Source organism: Eretmochelys imbricata, chromosome 8, assembly GCF_965152235.1.
Source record: "Eretmochelys imbricata isolate rEreImb1 chromosome 8, rEreImb1.hap1, whole genome shotgun sequence".
In the NCBI taxonomy this organism is placed as follows: domain Eukaryota; kingdom Metazoa; phylum Chordata; order Testudines; family Cheloniidae; genus Eretmochelys; species Eretmochelys imbricata.
The window spans coordinates 28,764,634-28,782,397 of record NC_135579.1 but is presented as its reverse complement, the minus strand read 5'-3'; the positions used below and the strand labels follow the sequence as shown (position 1 = coordinate 28,782,397).

At 41.0% G+C, this 17,764-nt stretch overlaps 1 protein-coding gene across 13 annotated transcripts in view; it reads right to left on the bottom strand.

Moving 5' to 3' along the window:
* TENM2 (teneurin transmembrane protein 2) overlaps positions 1 to 17,764 on the bottom strand; it is an 806,981-nt gene that overhangs the window by 260,769 nt on the left and 528,448 nt on the right. For 7 of the 13 annotated variants that reach the window (XM_077823698.1, XM_077823694.1, XM_077823697.1 and 4 more), the window contains one exon: positions 3,725 to 3,940. In XM_077823698.1, coding sequence (XP_077679824.1) covers positions 3,725 to 3,940 — 216 coding nt within the window. Of the gene's footprint in view, positions 1 to 3,724; positions 3,960 to 17,764 lie in introns of all 13 variants that reach the window. The other 6 variants (XM_077823687.1, XM_077823688.1, XM_077823689.1 and 3 more) reach the window with 1 other exon arrangement.

Sequence of the window (17,764 nt, the reverse complement as noted above, 5' to 3'; positions counted from 1 at the left end):
AACTCCAAGTGGTCCTTTCCCTGATTCTTTGTTAAATCACTTGGTGGTGGCAGCGTACCCTCCAAGGACAAAGAGTTTGTGCCTTAGGGAAGTTTTACCCTAAGCAGGTAGAAATAAGCATAGGGGGTCTTTCATGCAGGTCCCCACATCTGTACCCTAGAGTTCAGAGTGGGAAAGGAACCCTGACAACCTCAAAAAACACAAGTAAGGATTAACTGTGCTAAGGTTGCAGGATTGTGTACCCTAGACAACAAATATGGTTTAGTGGTTACAGCAGAGAATTGGGATCGCATTTTGTCTTCCTTGCTCTGCCACTCATCGCTGACATCTAACACTCTACAAATAACATCCCTTGGGCTCCTATATCATGACCAATATGAATTCAGAAAATGCACTATGGAATTCCCCCCAGGTATGTAGTGGTTGGTAAATTGGAGAATTTAAAACTTGGTTCATCATGGTTATGTGTTCCAAGTATTTTGTGTATTGAAGAACAACAGTCTACTCTCTAGAAGAGTTCTTAAATAGACGGACACTATCTCCCTTTGCATTTTAGCCTCAGACAGTGAATTTCCTGGCAGGATCAGGCCATCCCAAAGAGGACTCGAATTTTTATCTAGACAGTTCTCAGTAATAGATGCTAGTTCCACTTTACTATGTAAGATCAAGTTCCACATAGTAGCAGATTTATTCTCAACAGATCTGGCACTTAAGAATAGTGTCTTGGCAGTTGGTCAAAAATATTCTTATCTGTTACAACTTTCTTAGTAAAAGAAATCGGCACCAGAGCCATCATCTCCAATTTTCTATTTGGTCACCTGAAACTTCTGATAACCCTCACTTCCCTCTGGCTTTTGTGCTCAGCTCCTCCACAGCATCCCTGGCCCATATCAGAGTCTTAGCAGGGCAGAATAATATGAAGTAGAGGTACAGAATGTATTTAGTGAGTCCCAGAATAGGTCAAAATCTACAGAGTATAAAATATTCCTTGGACCCTGAAATGGCAAATATTGAAGCCAAGCTCCTGATAATATATAAAAACAAAGTTAGATGTGTTCCTTTTTATCCTCCACATCAACTGCCTGGTTTTGCCCTCAGGTCTAACTGTGTCACTGTCACAAAGCTAACAGGAGCAGCGTGAGCATAACTGAAGGTAGACCTGCTCCCCAACTCTCCAATACTAGTCTTCTCCAGAACAAATCATTGCAGTATAGCCACTCTGACTAATGGACCATAACAGCTCCACGCTCTAGATTCAGCATAAAACCAAACCAAACCACACTCATTCCCAGGCAGTTTATGTAGCCACTGCCATTTATTTGATTGATCCAAGTCTAAGTCCAGCAATAACGACTGACCTCTAGAGCACCACAGAAAGAACCCAATCTTAAACCAATCTCTAGCTATTAGAGAGCAGGACAAGACCAAAGGAGAAGGAGGAATAGGGGCTGATTATCTCACATCTGCCTACTGCCTTCAGCTGAACCATTTGGTACTGGCCACAGCCAGAGACTGAAGAAGATGGACCTTGGCCTGATCCAGTATGGCAATTCCTGTATTCTTAGAAAGGTTCCAGTTCATGTCAAATCCCAACAGCCATGGTTGCCCTTCAAACCAAAACCACGAATGAGTGACACCATGTGGAAAACAATCCAACTTCTCAACCAATAATTAACCTTTGCAAACATGGGTGTGCAAGTACATCCCACCACCAATCCACTTTCCCATCTGCTCCATTCTCTTACTTCATAGCATTACTGTAGTGAGGCAGAATGGCCTCCCTCCGACCTGGAGAGCAAGAAACCACTACACTCCCCGTGGTGAGCGGAGCTAAATCCGCCCCACCCCACCCCTCCAGTAGTCCTGGGGCAGGACAGGAAGTATAAAATGAGAGCCCTGCAGCTCAGCTGGTGCTGGAGACTAGCAGGGCAGACTTCTCTTCCAGGATCCCTGACTTGGCCCTAAGTGGAGCTATGCCCTGCAGTCGGAGAAGGCAGACAAGTGCCCCGAGGAGCTGTGGGGACTACTGGCTGCCGAGTAATCAGAGGGGACAGAGGACCTTTGGACTATGGAGCCCCCCTACACCCAGGCTGTGGTAGAGAGTGGTCAAGGGGAACCAGATTTTAGTCCAGGTTTTGCTGCCAGAGAGTGAGTCAGCGTGTTTTGGCAGGATCCCCACTGACCCAGTGGCAGAATTCCCTGGAACTGTTAGGGCCCTGGACTGGGAGTAGGGTGAGCCCAGGTTCCCTTACTGCCAACCCCATCCCCAGGGTGGCAGCCCACCTACCTTAGGCCAGCCAGGAAGCTGGGCCATAGACAGCTTGCTGTCTGCCCCTGGCAGAAGGCTCTTGGCTAAAGACTGCTTGGGCTCTGCCCCGCCCATAGGGCCAGAGCTTCCTTATAGACTGCCACGATAGACTGTTAATCGCTGTCTGTCCCAGGCAGAAGGCTGTGGGCTAAAGACTGTTTGCACTCTGCCCCCTCCACCCCAGAGGGCCAGAGCTTCCCCATAGACTGCTTACTACCCGCCTGTAGTGAGGTGGAGTGGCCTCCCTCCCCATTTGAGAGTGAGGGACACTACAATTATGTTTACCGAAATGTTTAAAGTACAATAACTTTCTAATCTATTCTTATGGGCACCCACAACTGCAGATACAAGACACTTGCTCTATGACACCCTCAAATAAGTCCTGTATGTTTCAATAACCAGCCTGCCCACTCGAAAGATAGGAGTGGGCAGAAAGAGCAGTGGGTTGGTGCCAGTGAACAGATGTATCACCACAGTTGCAAGTTCTAATTTCCATGAGACCAGCTTTGCCAGTGTTTCTGATATTTAAAGCACAAGTTAGAATTAAGATGAAAAAAAAAATGACAATGAAACTGAACGTTTAGAAATGCAATATGTCAGAAAACGTCTTTTTGTATTGATTTATTTTGGCGATCGTAAGTGTTGCACTTTTTTTTTCTTTTATACATAACTGTGTGCCCCACAGGCATCAAGCTGCTAGTGTGCACGGGAGGGATTAAAGTGAGTCTGCATGTTGGATGAAATATAAATTAAAATTATACTTCTGTCAATCTTGAATCAGGGATTGTTTCTAAAGGTCTCCCAAAACACTAAATTTGAAATGAGTCTTCATTTATTACTTCAGGATAGGCCAAACGCATAATTTATCAGTGATAGTCAATATACTCTTATAAGTAAGTTCCCCCTGAGCTTTGGAGTAAAAATATGTTATGCTAATTCTATTAGTTAGGTACACAAGAGCTGTCTGAATGAATAAACAAGTATTAAAATAAGAGACGAACAAAGAGATGTCTAGCTGTCCATTTATCAATGCCAAATGAATAACAGCTATTCTAAACTAAATACATATTTTTATGTTGTGTTAGGTAAAAGATGAATGGACATAATGTTAATAAAATATATTTCTTTTCTTTTAACCAAATTCATATGTATTTTCTTAGCTGTTCTTTTTCAATGCAGTTGATTTTATACATGTTTATGTAACATTGCAGTACTTTCAGTATAAGGCAGCCTTCAGTTTCCAAGTCTCAATTAACCAAAAATCCCTGCTATCCGAAACCTGTACTGTAAATTCCCTCAATCGTATGAAATCTCATTTATCCAATCTTATTCAACGTCCCCATGACATTCAGATAATTGAGACTATACTGTGTATTTTTAGTGCAGTCCTACTGAAGACCATTCCTTGCGACCTACCTGGTCTCAAGTGGAACATTACTGTTGAGTACCCAGCTGTCTTGAAGCTGCACAGACTCAGGAGTGGTGGCCAAGTCATTTGGTGCAGGAGCTGGTGCATGGATCTGGTTCCGCCGATTTGTGAGAGAGTTCCTATTGAGGGAGTTGGCAGAGGAGTGATGATGAGACAGTGTATGATTGTGAGGAGGTGGGAGAGGTGGTCTCAGTGTTGACTGGCTGTGGTGATTCGAAGGGCCTGCAAGAAAAAAGAGAAATATCATCAACATCTGTTGATGGCAGATTTTTTTGCCCCATAGCTACAACAAGCCTTAGGCCTTTTGAAAATTTACCCCTTACAGCATAGTTGCAGTTAGATAAATGATGGTAAAATGACACTGGGAGTTCCATACTTAATATCTCCTAAAAACCCCCAGGGCAAGGGCCTGATTCTTCTTTCACTTATGCTGGTTTTCTACCAGTACAGGGAAAAGAGATCAGGCCCCAAATATGTACACTTTACAATGAAAAAGATGGGCCAAATCCTTCATGTACTTCAATGGGATCAGGCTTTGGCCCAATTTTTCTAACTGGCAGTACCACAAACCCTGTGTGAAATCTGAACATTATGCTGCTGTTCCTCCTTCTCTCACTGCAATGTGGCTAACAATGTCATTGACGATGCATGAGGGAGGGGGGAAATAAATCTAGTTCATTCTCCCAGGACTGAGATGGCTTTGCCTTGATAATGGGAATACAAACTTGTTTTAGTCAGTAAGTAAGCAGATAAAATTCAAAAATATACAGGAAGACAATATAATGGCCGAGAAAGTATCATTTCAATAGAGTCACTTTTCTAACAATAAACACATAATGGTAAACAAGCTTATTTAATGAAATTCCATATGTTCTGGAAATTTTAAAATTTTAATAAAACTAATGAAAGAGATGAAAAATACAAGTTAATCCACAAGTGGAGTAACTGCATGTCTTAATCATTACATTAATTTGTAGTTTTCTAGTGAATAATAATTAGAAAAAGTAAAATTAGCAAAATTACAATTATATTGATGTATGTTTGTTTTTAGACTTTATGAAGCACATTGTGGATTTAATGACTCAAACAATAAAATAAAACATCACTGGGGAAAATGTTTACAGCAGATTGATCTATTTTCACGCGGAACTATGAAGTATGGCAAATAGACTCTTCTCAATTAATTGTAAATTAATTAAGTGCAACATTTTCAAACTTGGGTACCTAAAGTTAAACTCCTCGATAAGTGACTTGTTTTCCAGAGGTTCTCATCACCTGTTCAAAGGCTGCTAAGCATTTCTGAAAATCAGAAGTAGCCAGAAGCCTAAATATGGATTTGGGGGCTTCATTTTAGGCATTTAAGTTTGGAAATTATGACCAGAACAGACTGCCTATTCAAAGACAGAATCTGGCCAATGGTGTGCAGTTATGCAAGGGAGAGAGAGTACAAAGGACCCTCTCTCCATGATCACCTTGTACAGGTGACATCCAGAATCCTGCAGCTTGAGGTCTTTTTGTGCAAGAGGGAATGCTGCTACCACCACCAATGGCACGAGGCAACCCAAAGGTGACAGTGGTAGATTCATGCTTCTTCCCTCCTTCCTTTCCACCTTACAGAGTGCATTCTGCTATAGAGTGCAAAGTGACCACTCCTGATTGGATTCTCCAAGCACCCTGCCTGCCACACAAGAACCACCTCAAGATAGCATAATTAGGGGAGCGGTGGGGAATATTGTCCTTTGGAGAGAAATGTTGATTTTCCTAAGTATTTTTGCGGCCCTTAGAGACCACAGTGATGGGCAGATGAGACAGAAACAAACGGGTAGGTTTTATTGTGACTACTTGCATAAGCAAAAATTGCCCTATGAGGAGACTCTCTAAAAAGTGAATGATAACAGGAAGAAATCCTATACTTCACATGGTATGGTAAGCTGCTGGATACAGTCTCTTAAGAAATGGAAATAGCATATCCTAAATAGCATATAGCATATCTTCTCATTTTTATTCTAACAGAATGTCTATTACTTTGGACAAGTGCATCCTTGCAGTTCATCACATGTGCTCTCTTCCCTATTAATTCTGCCCTACATATTTTTAAAATGCTTCATCCTTCCTGTACTAGTCTGAAGAAGGTGGTTTAACTTAACATACTATTATACATCAAATGCTTAATCTACACATTGTGCTCTAGGTACTTGTACACTTCTTGGAAAGGGGACAGAGTCAGACTAAGCAGGAAGGCAATGTGTTTGGATAATATCCAAGTACAGATGAGCCCAGTGGAACTATTTTCCCAAAGTCTGAATTTTGGCATTGAACAAAACACATTAATTTGGATTTCAGTAAATGGATTTTTGTGAGTGATAAAATGCAAATTTGAGCACTTATGTATTAAAAGTTACTTCAGGAAGTCCAATGTTTCATATGTTCTGCAATCAACCTATTTTCTGAAGCAGCATCTCTTTTTCATATACTAATCTATGTACTTTCTCAACAATATCTCATAATACTGTCGGTCTAGTTCACACCTATAAAAGGAAACAAAGTCAATACCTTCTTTTTGGTGTGTGCTAGTTTTAAATGACTAAGTATATTTTAGATATGTTATTAGATGGTACATTCATAATGACTCAGATTCATGAAAATACTTAAGAACACGCTTAAATCTATCTCTAGTCAGGACAGCACTTAAACATATGTTTAGCTTTAAGTACGTGCTCAGGTCCCATTGACTTCATTAAACACTTAACTGCTTGTCTGAAAATGAATGGACTTCATCACTTAAAGTAAACAATTCCCTTAGTTTTGTGTGGCAGGGGAGGATAAACATGGAAAAGATATATTGTAACTATGTATAGTGTTTTGCTGTAAAGTTCAGTTTTGAGACATACAGCCTTGCCAGCTGCAACAGAGAATCTCTCTATGAACCTTGCAAATTTTCAGCCACAATATTAGACGCTGTTTTTTTAAAAAAAAAATCAGTCAATAGTAAAGTCAATACATTAATACTAACAAAAAACATTTCTACAAGACAGCAAGATTAAGGAGGCAGTAGGTTAAGTTCAAGTTCCCAAGAATACATTTAATTTAGTTCAAGTATATTTTTTAAATACAAAACTATATACAGGAATTGACTAGATTAAATCTCAAAACATTTTTATATCAAATCAAGAAAATTGTAACACACAGTACAGAACAATCAAATAAGTAACTAAACTAAACGTGTATTTGTAAATGTCCTGGAAAGAAGGACTTGCTTTTTCATAGAGCTAGACCCAAACTGGACTCGGGGTTTTGAACACCCCAGAACTTTGCAGAGATTCAAAATATGCATTTGGAAATAAACGTCTCCACTTTTACTGTATAGGCACCTTGGCTGAAGCTAGTAGTAACCACAGCAACAACAGCTGTGACTTTCTTAGTCTTGGAACTTCAAGGAGGGGTATCACTCTTCACGTAATCAAGAATCAGCAGCTTGAAGGATTGGTACACTGTGTCTTTCAATATGTGATGCTCAGTGGTTTCTTGCTATTGCCACAGCAGTTGGAAGCCTAAAGATGATAAATAACTTGATGCACTACAAATAACTTTGTGTAGTAGGGAAGGATTTTTTTTTTAAATACAGCAGCTACAAATGTATTGGTTTGCTCTGGAAAAAGAAAAGCTGTGGGAATTATGCCCTTCCTCAAATATTACATCAATTAGGAGGTTTATGTACTATTTAATCTCAGGTGTTTTGACGGTGGGAGGGGAAGGGTTGTTTTGATCATCTTGATCGATTGGTCCTTCAGCCTCATATAGATTGCGCTGATCACAACATGTCCTCCATTCTTCTCATATCCTGGCCTTCCTTCTCCATGTGCGGCCATGTCCTTTCACAATAAAAATCTTCCCATCTCTTTGGAGGTCAGCCAAGTAGTCGTTTCAGTTCCTGTGGGTACCAGTTGGCGACAGCTGGAGTCCATCGATTGTCAGTGAGCCTCGCTATATGCCCGGCCCATCGCATTTTTTTTCCATTGCCCTCTCTGTGACAGATAGTTGATGCTCCTCTGTCTTCGTCAGCGCCCATGTTTCACTGCCGTACAACATTGCCAGCAGTACCGTTGAGTTGAAGAGGCTGGCTTGTGTTGGCTTGTTGATTTTTCCTTGGAGGACATCCTTGATAGAATGGAATGTGCACCAACCTGCTTTCTTTCTTCGCGAGAGTTCACCCTCCTGATCATGGCGCATGTTAATTTCTTCGCCTAAATAGACATATTGCTCAACTTCTTCTATTTGTTCTCCCTTGATTGTTATTTGGGCTTTTAGCGAGGTATCAGACCGCATACATTTCATTTTGCAACGGTTAATTTTCAGTCTGACTTGACTGCTTTTTGTGTTGAATTCTCGCAGCATTTTCTGTAGTTTGATAGTATTTTCGGCCATCAACATAATATCGTTCACGAATATGAGATGGTTTAACTGCTCTCCGTTGATGTTGATTCCACTCTTCCAATTCATCCACATCATTATCATTTCGAGGCAGGCTGTGAAGAGTTTTGGTGAAATTGTGTCTCCTTGTTTCACACTTGGTGGGAGTTCAGTTGACGAGAGGCTAAGAATCTCAGGGACCAGAAAAAGCACTGCCCTCTGAGTGTGCACTGCAGGACACTGATGAGAGACAATTTGATCAACCATTTAATGGAGGAGAAGGCAAGGACAGCCTGCGACATCCTTGGTCTCTGCAAAACACGACAAAGAAAGGAGACGAAAGTACTATCATGTTGGGAAAAGGAGAAGATGTGAGAACCGTTGGAGGAATCGGCTTCATCAACAAGGAATGGTCTTAAAAATCATCTCCTGCAAGTTCAATCATTGCACATCGTAGTGCTACACCTCCAACTGAACAAGAACAGCACCTTCAAGATTATTCAGATCTATGCTACCACAAGCACAAGTGAAGATGACGATGTGGAAGAATTCTATGAGGAGCTTGAGGAAACCCTTGCTCAAAAATCCACATATACCATCACAATGGGAGATTTCAATGCCAAAGCTGGAAAATGGAAAGAAGGTGAAAAGTTCATTGGAAGATATAGCATTGGTGAATGGAATCCATGCGGAGAGCGACTGGCAACTCTGGCGCAGACTAAAGAAATGTTCATTGGTAACACCTGGTTTAAGAAGAAGGCCAAGAGGAGGTGGACATGGATTGTGCCCAATGTGAAGAATAAGAACGACTATATTGTGATCAATAAGCAGCGCACTGTACAAGACATCTCAGTAGTACTATCATTTAAAACTGGTAGTGACCATTGCTCAGAGCACGGCTCAACTTGAACAAAAAGGTGGAGAAGAAAGCACTACAGATGGCATATCAGAGACAGAGGCCAAAAATATTCGATGAGGCAATCTTGAAAACGAACATTTCCAAGGAAGTCTGGAGTCTTATAGATAACTGCGATGAGGATTATAAAAACTTCATTGATAAATTGAGGCAATGCGTGAAATTAGCCAAGAAAGAAAGACCGAAAAAAGCGAAGGGAAGAATCTCAGAGGAAACACAAAACTTGCTACAGAAGCAGAGGAATATGAAGCAAAATGACAAACTTGAGTACTCCTTCCTCTGTAAGTTGATAAGAAGAAGACTAAAAGGAGGACTTCAAGACGTACCGAAATGAAAGGCTCTTAAAGATGACTGAAGATTGCAGAAGCCTCAAAAAATGCAAAAGGTAATTGACACTGTACAGTTCAACAATAATGGCACAGAAGAACAGGGATGGAAAACGAGCAATTGACAGAACAGGGATGGACGCGGTCTGCAAAGATTTCTACACTGAACTGTGCGCGTCTCAGACGAATGTCCCAGTACAACACTTCAAAAGACCAACAAGCATGTACTCCCAGTCCTTGTCACCAAAATTTGACATGCAGTTCACCAAATGAAGGAAGGAAAAGCCCCAGGTAAAGATGGACTGACAATCGAAATAAGAGCTGGAGGCCAAGACCTCTGGGAAACCTTTGCTCAGAGGTTTAGCCATTACTTGGAAATGCAGAAGATTTAGAAGAGTCCAACACCATTCTGGTGTACAAGAAGGGTGGCTGGGAGGTTTAAAGAACTATCGTCCAATATGCCTGCTCTCACATATTTACAAGCTGTTCACCAAAATAATAACAAACCGACTCTCACAGATTCTGGACAAGCAGCAGCTGAGAGAGCAGGCAGGCTTTCAAAGGAATTTCAGCACAATGGACCATATTTTCACTATAAACCAGCCTATTGGAATGCTCCAGGGAATGCAAATTCCCTTTATGTATTGCCTTAATCAACTATGAAAAAGCATTCGACAGCGTAGAGATCAATGCAGTGTTGAAAGCTCTTGCACAGCTGGGCACTGACACAAACTATATCAAACCATTAAAGGAAGCCAATTCTGACGGCACTACAGGTATAACTTTATTTTATACCCCTCTTCGCATCCCAGTTAAAGGTTGTTTTAAATAACAGAAAACCTTGGAGAGCTGGACATACAAAATGAAATGTAAAACAGCTTTCTTGTCTTTGGACCTGAGTTTCAGATGTGAACAAACATCCACAATTCCTATAAACTGTAGTAGCTGCCATGGGTGTTGAACATTTCTAAAAATCTAACTTTAAAGTGGGGATATGATCCTTCAAGAAACATTGTTGGCATCCAAGATTCAGTACACCATCTATCTACAACTTTGCCTTTGGAGACTGAGGGGAATGGACAAGTTTGCATTCCACTTTATGAATAGTAAGTACCCCAATCTTACTTGTGTTCTAATTAACAGAGAGGGTGTGACTGAAGTCACTAGGAGTCTTCCAATTGACTTCACTGGGCTTTGGAACAGACCCTCAAAGAGGAAATTTAGGAATAACGTTGCTTTGTTTATTTCCACATTAGATAACACAATTAGAAACCTGGACTATTTATGGTTAAGCTACATCATTGGTCTAAAATTAAATCCATCTTCAAACCTGTAGAGTACCTGCACAGCTCACAATCACTGCTGCAGTAGCAGCAGCTGCTCTCCATACTCCTATATGCATAGGGAGGGCGCAGGGGGCTTTCTAGGCACAATTTACTGAGCAGCTGGCCATTCCCCCACCACTCTCAAATCATACGTGCCAGGAGGACTGCTGTGGAGACTGTTCAGTGGTGGGTAAAGAGAGTGCAGTGCTCCCTTGGAGAAACTGCTCTCTCATAGCATCATCATGAGAGTTTTAATGCAGCATTTGCAAATGTGCCCTGGTGATAATAAACCTGCTACTGGATTTCACAAAGTGATACAGTTACAATGATAATGCTATGTATGTTTTCATGGGTACACACAACTCTTTGGGTTCCAAACATCACCTCCTGCCTGTATACCATATAACATGAGACAGCCATCCTACTCCTGCTCTGACATTATCAAATCCCTTTCCAAGCACTGAGACGCACTGGCCCATGAACTGTATAAATTTGCAAAAACCATGCAACACAGGGATTTGAGAGATAGGCAACTTAATCTGCCACCTCAAAGCTCTACTTAAAATCCTGCTAGAATCAGGAGAAATATCACCGAACACAGTCAAATTACAGAACAGTCTTTTTTCTGGATCAAAGTTCCATACCAACAGAGCCCCTGAAAAGCCATATGGGTTGCACCTTACTCATGTTCCATTGCTCTTTGCTCCTATGATTATATATGAGCATTTGAGAGTCAGGAAACAATCTCCTCACAGACACATAACCTAATCCTCTGCACAGGACTCTTTAAACAATCCCCTTATACAGTAGTGCCTCCAAATGAATAAGTACATAATTGTCTTCTAACCAATATTTAATACTAAATGCACAGTACGATAGTAAAACTGATGCAGAGGGTTTCAGTCTCTGTCGGCCAGGATTAGAACTCATGAATTTCTAGTTCTGTGCTCAGACAGCTTTACCATACTGCTTCTCTAAAGAAAGGAACTGCCATACCAAAACATCTAATTCAGTATTCTGTACTAAACACTGGATTCCTCATAGGAATCCATTAATGCATCTTATTATGTAGTACGTTATCACTCTGGACCAGTGATCCCAATGACCAGTTTATACCCTGAAGCATAAGCATTAATATCCTTGTACATTTTTTAGCTAGTACTGCAGGTTTGATTCTTATTTATAGCTCTAGCTAATCCTATTGTTTCTTTTCTATTTTTTTTTAAATTTCCCATGCTATTTGGCACAAGGCTGAAGTTTAAACACAATGTGAGGACAATCTGCATGCTCTGAAAATGTTATTAACATGTGCTATTAAAAAAAGCAGATCTGTCTGACACCCAGAGATGTCATGAATTCTCATTTCTTGTACTTTAAACCATTTGCCATTTGCCTTTATTTCCATTGTTATTACAGCATTCTGAGGCAGAAAAGATGGAATGAGCACTGTACAATCCACACTGAAAATTCACTCAAAGTGTGGTGCAACTTATGAGCCACTACTTAGATTGGAAGCTTCAAATGGCTGAGAATGTCTTTTTGTTCTGTGTTTGTACAGCACCTAGCACTCTGGGGCCATGGTCCATGACTAGTGCTCCTAGGCACTGTGATAATACAAATAAATAACAACAACAATATATCAGCTTCCACTTGTGGACTATAGCCATTATTAATTATTTATTTGTATTACAACTGTTCCTGCCCCAAAGGGCTTACAGTTTAAATATAACACAAAAGACTGACACACAAAGAAAGGGATTTGGGCTGCGTTTAGGAAGGACTTTGGTTACTAGAGCCTCATAAGATTAATGGTTGACCTCCAGTAAAGTTTTTAGCATATATATTAGAATTTTCATTTGGGTTTTTCTCTGTAATACTTTTACTCTAAGAATGTTTTGCTTTGTTAAGGCTGGTTGGTAATTGGTATACAGTGTTATAAGGCCCTAGAGAAAGGTTAACCACAGGTGGACCCCAATCAGAGCTGCTGGGGAAATCACACTAAGGTGCAGAGGGACTGCAAGCTTAAACCCCTGGTTTGGAGGGAACGAGATCCAGGTCTCCACACAAAAGAAGAGACAGCTGTGAGCCTGAGCCCTAACACTGGCAACCTCCAGGAAGACCAGGAGATGGGCCAAAGAGTCAGTTAACTCTGAAACTGTGACATGTGGTATCTGAGATATTCTAAGTATAAGGAAATACTGAGCTATGAAATAACTACAATATCTCAGAGACCATTGTATGGTATATGAACTAGGTATAATGTTGGCTTATTAATTAATGGAAAGCAGTGCATTATTTTTAATAATAATATTTCACTGGTATGACACCTGTCCTGTGAGATTCTAAAAGTGATTCATTAAGTAACACAAATGTATTAGCCCCATTTTACACATGAAGAAAGTGAGGCATAGAAGTTAAGTGATTACTCTCAGTGACAGGAACAGCTCCTAGCCTGAGTGCCCTGATTCTTACTTCCATGGACTAAGTACAAGCTTGCTGTTCATGTCTACTCACTCAAAGAGATATGGTATATACAGGAATCCAGCCTCACCTTATTAGAGAGAAAGGATGCAGCTTTTCAATAATGTAAGATATAATAGTGGGTATAAAACACTCTTTAGAGATGCTGCATGGTGTTCTTACTTTATTTTAACTCAACTGGTGTGGTTCTGGTCCCAGTTAGAGGAATGATATGAGAATACAGAGGTAAGAGAAGAAAGCATATCTATATCTTGTAAAATAACGTATTTCATCTGCACAGAGTGTTTTTTTCACAGAGGTCTTCACAACTGTAGATGGTGGGAATTACACCACTACTGAAATGGAGAACAGGGTAGCAGCCAAGCAGGAAACTGAATCAATGCCCCGCACAACATGTTGTGAAAAAGGAATGTTGGCCAAGGACCTTGGGTGAAACGGTATTCTCTTATAAAAAGAACGATGACACCTTGCAGAACAGACAGGCCCTTGGTTTTGAAGATCTCCTCTGAAAAATTACCTTCTTGCCTCCCAGCACATTGCATGGCACTTAGTTTACCTGCAGAGGCTGAGTGAAGGAAAGACTGAGTTAATACTGCTGGGATTTAAACTGGTGGCTCCAGGAACTATAGGTACTCTATTTCAAAAGTTAATGCTTAGAGTATGGTGCCACTATGGATAGGTTGAATGAACTATCATATTACACCACATACAAATTATGGCTTCGCCCATACATCTATGTTGTACAGCAGGAAAATACAGTGTTGCGTCCTTTCTATCTCTCTCCCAAAGTAGATACTCTATAAACAGGGATGGGCAAACTTTTTGGCCTGAGGGCCACACTGGGGTTCCGAAACTGTATGGAGGGCCGGGTAGGGAAGGCTGTGCCTCCCCGAACAGCCCGCCCCTATCCTCCCCCTCCCACTTCCTGCCCCCTGACTGCCCTCCTCAGAACCCCCACCCATCCAAACCCCCTGCTCCCTGTCCCCGACCCCTATCCACATCCCCGCCCCCTGACAGGCCCCCCCCGGACTCCCACACCTATCCAACCGCCCCTTGCTCCCTGTCCCCTGGCTGTCCCCCAGGATCCCCTGCCTCTTATCCAACCCCCCACACCGCTCCCTTACCATGCTGCTTAGAGCACCAGGACTGGCAGCCGCACCGCTTGGCTGGAGCCAGCCACGCCACCACGCAGTCTACCGCACAGGGGCAGGCTGGTGACTCTCGCAGCCATGCTGCCTGGCAGGAGCTTACAGCCACGCTGCCCAGAGTGCTGGCGGCACGGCAAACTGACACTGCGGGAGAGGTGGGACAGCAGTGAAGGCACTCAAGGACCAGACAGGATGGTCCCACGGGTCGTAGTTTGCTCACCTCTGCTCTACACACTCAGCAGAACCCTGACAAAGCTTATCAAGTTTGATCCCATAAGGGGAATACTTAAAACCAATTAAAGTTAATATCTTCCTTTTAACAATATAAAAAGGATTCTTGACAGAAATGTTTTGGCCAGAAGTCTAGGTTTGTTACATTTTTTAGATGGGAGATCATTAGCTGAGCACAGCTTGAAAATCTGATTGCTCTCTGGATGGTCCATGGGGGAGTGTGAAAATTGTCAAAGTGATGTAAGAATAATTGTATTAGGAGTAGGTATATTTTCCAGCTCATTCCAAAAATGAGAGGGGGAGCCAGGCGCTTGTCATCCAGGATAAGGAATTCAGGAGTCAGGTGCAGGCTGCAGTCCCCCCTAAGATGCTATCCTAGCAGTACTTTGGGTTTTACATAACCCAGCTAGCTAGCATACCAAACTGTATTCAATGGGTGTAAAAGAAATGTTAGTCACAGGTGCTTTAAGGCTATATATCATTTTGATTGTTTCAGGAGCTTCACTGCGCTTACTTTCTACTGTCCAAAGTCGTCTGGAAATTATCATTTTATATTAAATCTAAACCCATTAAATGTTTTTTATACAAAACAGTCTCTCAAGATAGACTATTTGAAAATAACTGTGTCAGAGAAGCAGATAGCAGAGTGAGATCTGAGCAATGCCTAGCTGAGCATTTCAATAAATCAACATTACCTAGAGCATTTCCGTATCCTCGGGGAAGGGAAAACCTATCAGCGGAAAGTAATGATTTTTGGTCTTTCAATTGCCCTGAGGACCTTTACAATGCTATTAAGACCCATAGTCTCCCCACTGAAAAGTTTGGGAGTGAAATTATTAATAAACCTAGATGACATGTTGATTGTTGCTTTCTAACAGGAAATATTTCCTCTATTATTCCTCTGCATGATCATCATCCCTCAGCACTTGGTTTCATCAAAAATTTAAACTCTTCTTATTCCATCTGATACTATTGCATTTAGAGACTCTGTCATAGCATACACTACACACAAAACTGGAGGCTTTCAGGGACAACTGAAGAGAAAAGGAAAATATTTTTCAGAAAGAAAAAAGTCCAATTGTGTTAAGTTTTACCCCATTGCTCTTTCATTGGCTTTTCTTTGGGTTAGAGGATTTTTACAATATCAATCCTTGAACATAAGGAAAGGATCAAAATAACAATGAAATACAGTTTTGATTTTAGATTGAGCCTCCTAAGAATCAAATGACAGGAGACAAACTCTGATGTATACCAATCATTAATTCCAAGAATAACTGAAGCGTGCCAGCAAATGGCAAGGGCAAAATAAAGGTTCCCAGAGCAATTCCACTTCAAAGCTCTCTGGAAGTCAGAATTGTTTACAATCTGGGTGACCTTCTCCCCAAAATTTCTCATGGTACAGGTCTCATAGGGCAAGTAACAAAAGTTTCTTAGACTATATAAACAAAAGTCAGATGAATGTCAACTTTGCATTGCATCACGTTATGACAAATGATACTTGATGAAATATGACACATATGTCATGTTGCATCAGGCTTTTCAATACCCTTTCTTTTTAAACACAGGCAAGAAGCAAATAATTACCCATGAGAAACAAATATTTGACTGCTTCCCTTGCGGAGAAGCAAACTCAAGTATTACATGGTTGGTATCTCTTCCAAAGGTTGTGGAGTTTATTTTTAATTCTTCATTACTTTCTTAGATCAACAAGGTCACCAACTGTTGGTATAAGAAGTCTTGTAAAAGTCGTCTGACTCATCACACTAGCAGAGAGTTTACTTTAATGTAAATTTCTGTATGTAGGCTGCTACTCTACATGCTAAGTTGCTTCTACTACTCAAGCCGGTGAGACAGATGATGGAGAGCAGCATAAGATGGTGAAATGAATTAGCCAGTTCAGCAACAAAAGACCAGTTCTTTGGTTGGCATGTTTACTTCTTAAGGTTTTAACCTGGAGGTTTTTAGTGCACTCGTTATAAGAAGAATGCGTGTGTGCACGCACACGCGCACACGTATAGAAAAACAAACAAACAAAAATCTTAAATAACCAGAACACACAAAGAAAAACAGAAAACCCATAGCGGGTACAACCCAGATATGCAATTACCATGTTTGCTCCCTAGATGCTGCTAATCTCATATAGCTTTTTGAGCACAAATCTGGGGCCTGGCTATGCATTGAGGGTCTGATCCAAAGCCCATTAAAGTTAATGGGAGTCATTCCATTGCCTTCAACAGGCTTTAGATTAGGCACTCCCTCCCTATCTCTTGCTCCTTCCCAGAACTGATCAGGGAGTTTAATGCTAATGAGGCACTCATATGTTATGGTCATGTGGATCATATCAGTGCATAGATAGACCATATCGGTACACAGATTCCTTACTTGTACTGGAAATAAGGATCTCTGCACTTTGTCACAAGAAAAAAGCCCAATGGCTGGTTTTTATTTAGTGCGTTTGAACTTAAAGGCCACAATCCTAGATAAGGTCCCCATTGTGATATGCACTATAAAGACAACAAAGATGTTGTCCCTTCCCCTGATGGGCTTACAATCTAGCTGTAAAATAGAAGACCACCAGTCCATACAACAAACAGACAGGGGTCATGCAAGGAAACAGTAAGGCAATACTGGTCAGCATGAAAAGCAGAGGCCACAAAATATCCACTGCCTAACCATTGTTGAGTTTAGTGTGAGTGTGACTACCAGCTGGGAGATGTAAATATTTACTAGTTTGATTAGGGCAGGTAATAATCTATAGACAACTTTGACTAGTTGCAGGAGGCTAAAAAATCCAAAGCAAACTCTTAACATCTTGCTGAAACTTCAGCTTAATCAGGGTATGCCTCACTGGAGTTTTACATTCTGGGAGCTATAAGAGAATTCTGGGAACAATTTTTTTTTATTTTAAACAAAACTTTTTGTCAAGTAACCTCCCTGTGTATACAAGTATGTTTATAAAAGAGGAGAAGTGCTGTTATTTCTCATCCACTAGACTCTTATTGCCATCTTATTTGACACTGTTTGCTCACAAACTGGCTGCTTGGGACATCACAATTAGAATATAAGTATAAGCTGTGTGCTGCCACTTACAATATGCACTATCTTTACCTTTCTATCATGAAAAAATATATTGGAAATTGAATTTAAAACCAAAAGAGACAATTTCAGTCAGGCTGGCAGACAGCCTAGC